The sequence below is a fragment of the Larimichthys crocea genome, unplaced genomic scaffold, assembly GCF_000972845.2.
Source record: "Larimichthys crocea isolate SSNF unplaced genomic scaffold, L_crocea_2.0 scaffold725, whole genome shotgun sequence".
In the NCBI taxonomy this organism is placed as follows: Eukaryota; Metazoa; Chordata; class Actinopteri; family Sciaenidae; genus Larimichthys; species Larimichthys crocea.
In genome coordinates this window covers 1-4,803 of record NW_020859567.1, presented here as the reverse complement: position 1 = coordinate 4,803, position 4,803 = coordinate 1, and the positions used below count along the sequence as shown (strand labels likewise).

Genomic DNA, 4,803 nt, shown 5'->3' with positions numbered 1-4,803 from the left:
GTCCAGGCCTCTGTTCAAAGTTCAAAAACACACCTAACTCTAACCCAACACCTCCGAAGCTCACTAGATACCATGTTGCTGTACACACTCAGAGAAAGAGGGATGCAAAAAGAAACAACAATTATTGTCTTGGACAACAATTGTGATGAAAAAGCTGCTGCAATGTGACAATAAGAGAAGAAAAAGATTAAGTGAAGCACAGTGTAGGTCTCTGAGGCTAGTGACTTTATTTATTTATTTTTACAAATACAGAGTAATATTCATCAGGAAGAAAATCATACAGAAATATTAGAAATTGTTATTCTATTTGAAATATGACAGGGCTACACTTTGGTGCACTGAACATGAGCAAGGTCACAAAGTAAGAGCAAAATGTAAAAACAAGAAAAGAAAACCTAAAAAATATAAAGAAGCCAACAATAAAACATAAACAATGAATCAACATGTAAAAAACAGGTGAGAGAATAAATAGCTTTGACTGAATGATTGAAAGATATTCATGAACTAGTCATTATCTTATGATTTATTAATATAGAATCTCTTCATTTCCTATTATATCGTAACCAATGAAGCACTTAATAACAATTTATCAGTTATAAATTCTTTCTTCTGATTTCTCCAGTAACTAGTAAAGTAAGTAGTAAACTAGTGGTAAAGTCCAGTAAATCACTGGATACAGTTTGATTAGAAGTAACTCATTAACTAATGCTTCACTAGCAGTTAGCTCCTCATTTGTTCCTCATTTGTTCCTAATTTAATTTTTGTTTTACATGTTTATACATGGATTTTGTCCTATAACATGCAAACTCAAAATAACTTCCATCACAAAATGCCCAACATTTAGTGATTGTATGCAATATGAAACATGGCTATTCTTTACACATCTCTACATGTACACCTCCAGTGCCTTCATACATGTCGGTTAAGTGTGTTAGTCTGAAACATGTCACCATCATCAGCCTACATCTCTACCTGTGCAGTGACTTTCACTGCTGATATCCTTATTGGCACTGTATTTTTAGTGTTGATGTATGGAAACAGCCTCTCAGTGAAAGTGTGTGAGAAGGTGTAAAGGTTTGTGTTAGTATCCAGATCAGTGAATGACAGCTTTCCTCTGTTCCAGTCCAGATGAACTCTGATCCTCTGGAGTGGTTTCTTCACAGAGAGATTTTTATCTGTCAACGATGGAGAGTATGCTTTGTATTGACCATCGCAGAACCATATTCCCCAGTATCCAGTCAGAATCTCTCCCTTCCATGGGACAGATTCTTTAATCACACCCACTCCCCAGTCTGCCTGATTAATAACTTCAACGTCCCAGCTGTGAGTCCCAGAGTCAAAGCCCTCAGATCCCAGGACTGTGGGGTAGTAGTCAAATCTTTCTGGGTTTTTTGGAAGCTGTCTCTCTCTCTGTTGGAATCTCACACTTTTCAGATATTCAGAAACAAAGAGGTGGGATTCTGCAGTGTTTGGATCCAGAATCACCGGAGAATATGTAACCATCTCCTTCATTTTGTTCCAGATGTTGAAGGTCAGGTTGCCCAGGTGTTTTACCACATCTATCAGAGCTCCTGAGGGCAGCTGTGGATCATCCAGCAGGGGGCGCTGCTGGACTCTTTTCACTGCAGCCTTGTAGTTCTGCAGGAATGAGACACTTCCAGCTCTCAGCTCTGTCTCTGTGGCCCTGACAGTGTCTGAAAGAGCTGCTATCTCTCTGTTCAGAGCTACGATCCTCTGCTTCAACATGGAACTCTTCTGTTCCTCTTCCTTCCTCAGTGCAGTGATCCTGGCCTTCTCTTCTTCTTCTAGAAACTGGTGAAGCTTCTTAAACTCATCCTTAATCTGCATCTCAGTGTGTAGAGTCTGCTCCTTAATGTGTTCTGCTGTTTGATCCCAGTTCACTTTAGTTTGATTAAAGGTCTCCAGTTTCTCCTGTAAGGGCTTCAGGGATTTCATGAGGACCTTCTTGTAATCCTCTGCAGCTTCATCGATGGGACTGAATCTGTGGTTGGTGTGTGTTCTTGAATCTCGACAGACGAGACACACCGGCTGCTGATGGTCCAGACAGAACAGCCTTAGTTTCTCTGAGTGCAGACTGCAGAGAGCCTCAGACTTTGCAGAAGCTTTCTCTTCTAGAGAAAGTTGTGAAAGTAAGAAGGCTTCACACAGGTTCTTTAATGCCAAGTTACAGGGTGGGTCACTTCTTGAAGATCTTCTTTTACAAACTGGACATTGATGAATCAGTTTTTCTGCCCACCATCTCTGCAGACAGTCTTTACAGAAGCTGTGGCTACATGACAACACGACCGGATCTGTGAAGACGTTGTAACAGATTGGACAAAAGAAATCCATCTCTGCTTGACAAACCTGAGCAGCCATTTCTGAGCGAGGCTGAAAACTCAGCAGGTTCTTCAGACAGGAAATCAGCCAGCTGATCCTCTAGAAAGTTCCCTAAATCTTTGAAATGTCTCTGTCAGAGATGTGCAGCAATCTGTGGAAATAGCAGTATTCCAGTATTCCCAGTAATCCCCTTACTCCTTATTTCTTCTCTCTCAGTGGAAGTTGTGAGCTTTGTATCCTGTCGTCTGTCTCTCAGTGTGTCTCTGTTTTCATCAAATGAACTTTGTTTCCTGGTTTGTGTCATGATATTCAGAGTAGGTGGAGTCAGGACATGTTTTTGAACAAACATGAAATGTATGACATGGGGTGTGTTCCAAAGCATTATTCCCGGTTTGGTTTCTCTTTGAGTGGATTTCACTTTGAGTTCTCTAAATCTCTCTTAAAGAAACAAGTGGAAGAAGCATTGTTCCAGCATTCCCAGTAACTCCCTTACTTTTGTTATCAGAGTGGAAGTTGAAGTTTTCTGTTGTAAACCTTGTTGTCTGTCAGTGTGTGTCTTTGTCATTAGACAGAAAAAGTAACAACAAACTGTGTTTGCTGGTTTATATCTTGATCAGAGCGTGGGTGGTTTGTTAGGACATGTCTTGTGATTACTAAACTGTGAACTGTATGGACCGGTATGTGTTACATTCCAAAGATGACTCAAATGACTCAAACCACCATATTGTATCAGGAACAGATGGAAAGTTTTCCTGAAGAGTACGAGGCCCTGGAGAGTGGCAAGCTCATCTCACCAGGAAGTTTCCTTCCCCTTGCCTTAATCTACAGAAGAGCCAACAATTATTCATCAAGTAAGCTAGGTAAGTGTTCACAGCTTCATACAGATCCTACCAACACTGCATCGCACAGCTGGAAGAACTTACCTGATGCTGTATGTGATCACTTGTCTCAAATGGTGTCCACCCACACGAGCGTGAAGGCTCACGACTGAGCATTAAAAACCAGACAATACATACAACCAGTGTTTTTGTATGGTGATTTTGAAAACATGATTTCTGTACAAGATGGAATGGAAAATATAAAGGTTTGAAGGTAAGATGAAGTGACAAAAGCCTCCATTTGGTATTTAGCAGAAGTTAGAATTTTACCCTGTGCAGTGCGTTCATTCTATAGACATGTATCAACATCAACAAAGTGAAAAACATAACAGAGGTCTGTTTATGGACTGTTCTTCCCTGCTCAACTTCGGATCAGTCATAACGGGGTGGTTAAGGACTTTATTTCAGCCAAAGACGCCATGGCCTACGTCAAGAGGATGAACACTGCCTGATGTATCCACTCATTACGGTGCAGTACTCTCTCACAGGGCCTTAGAGCTCTATGCCTGGTTTAGAATATACATTCAGGTGGTTTTAGGCACAAAAAATGTTAGGACTCTTTCATGTTGAGAAACAACAATGTCCTGTCAGTGATGTAACATAAGAGGAATAATGACTCAGGAACATTTTTGAACATGTCTTTGTGGACTTAAGCAATTTTAAACCTTCAACCTTGTAAACAATAAACATGACTAACAGAACTAACTCCACATATGATGAGGAGGCATGTGCAGCTCCTCACTTCCCGTGCATAAGCTGGCCTCTAGACACTGCACAACAACATACTATAATACTGGTCAAATGATGACTAGAAGGATGTTCAAGTGAGAGTTTCATGAAATAAAAACACAAAAGTAAAGAGGATCCTTTGTCAGTTTTCTAATTAATCACATAATCTCTAGCTGTTAGATTACAGTAGGTTTTAAAATCTTTCTTAATGGATCATGTGATGTGAAAAAATGATGAGAAAAAAACTGTACGATGAAATATTGTTTGAAAAGACAGAAAAGAGTAACAGAAAGCCTTTTACTCAAACAGCACAGATTCGGGACTGAATAAAACACACTGAATAACTGCAATATATATTAAGTAAAACCTCATCACTTACCAATAAATCAAATCAAATCAATCAATCAATTTTATTTGTATAGCCCAAAGTCACAAATTACATTTGCCTCAGAGGACTTTACAATCTGTACAGGAGTGCACCTCTGTCCCTTAGACCCTCGGTCGAGTGAGGAAAAACTTGGCCCACAAAAAAACCTTTAACAGGGAAAAAGTGGGAAGAAACCTCAGGAAGAGCCACAGGGAGGGATCCCTCTCCCAGGAACGGACAGATGTGCAATGGATGTCACGTGTACAGGACAAATCAAACAAACATATTGTACAATGACTGATAAATGACAATGATTACAAGAATGATAAAATGATTACAGTAAAAAGATTGGTAGTAATAATGACAGTAATATATGATGTAGTGGGCGTGTGTGCAGGATCACTAGCAGCAGCCACCGATCCACGAGAACCTGCTGGACGACAGAGCCCGAAAACACTCTGGGGAATTTGGTATAAATTCATTAATGAG

At 40.0% G+C, this 4,803-nt stretch overlaps 1 protein-coding gene across 1 annotated transcript; it reads right to left on the bottom strand.

Annotated features, from left to right (window-relative positions):
• Positions 1 to 210: 210 nt before the first annotated feature.
• LOC109142128 (zinc-binding protein A33-like) lies at positions 211 to 2,600 on the bottom strand. The gene has a single exon (XM_027276941.1). It carries the CDS (start codon positions 2,377 to 2,379, stop codon positions 961 to 963), a length of 1,419 nt encoding a protein of 472 aa, XP_027132742.1. The 5' UTR covers positions 2,380 to 2,600; the 3' UTR covers positions 211 to 960.
• Between the last annotated feature and the right edge of the window lie 2,203 nt (positions 2,601 to 4,803).

Bases quoted from the DNA above. Each gene is read 5' to 3' on its own strand.
- LOC109142128 (XM_027276941.1), bottom strand. From the start codon at position 2,379: ATGGCTGCTCAGGTTTGTCAAGCAGAGATGGATTTCTTTTGTCCAATC.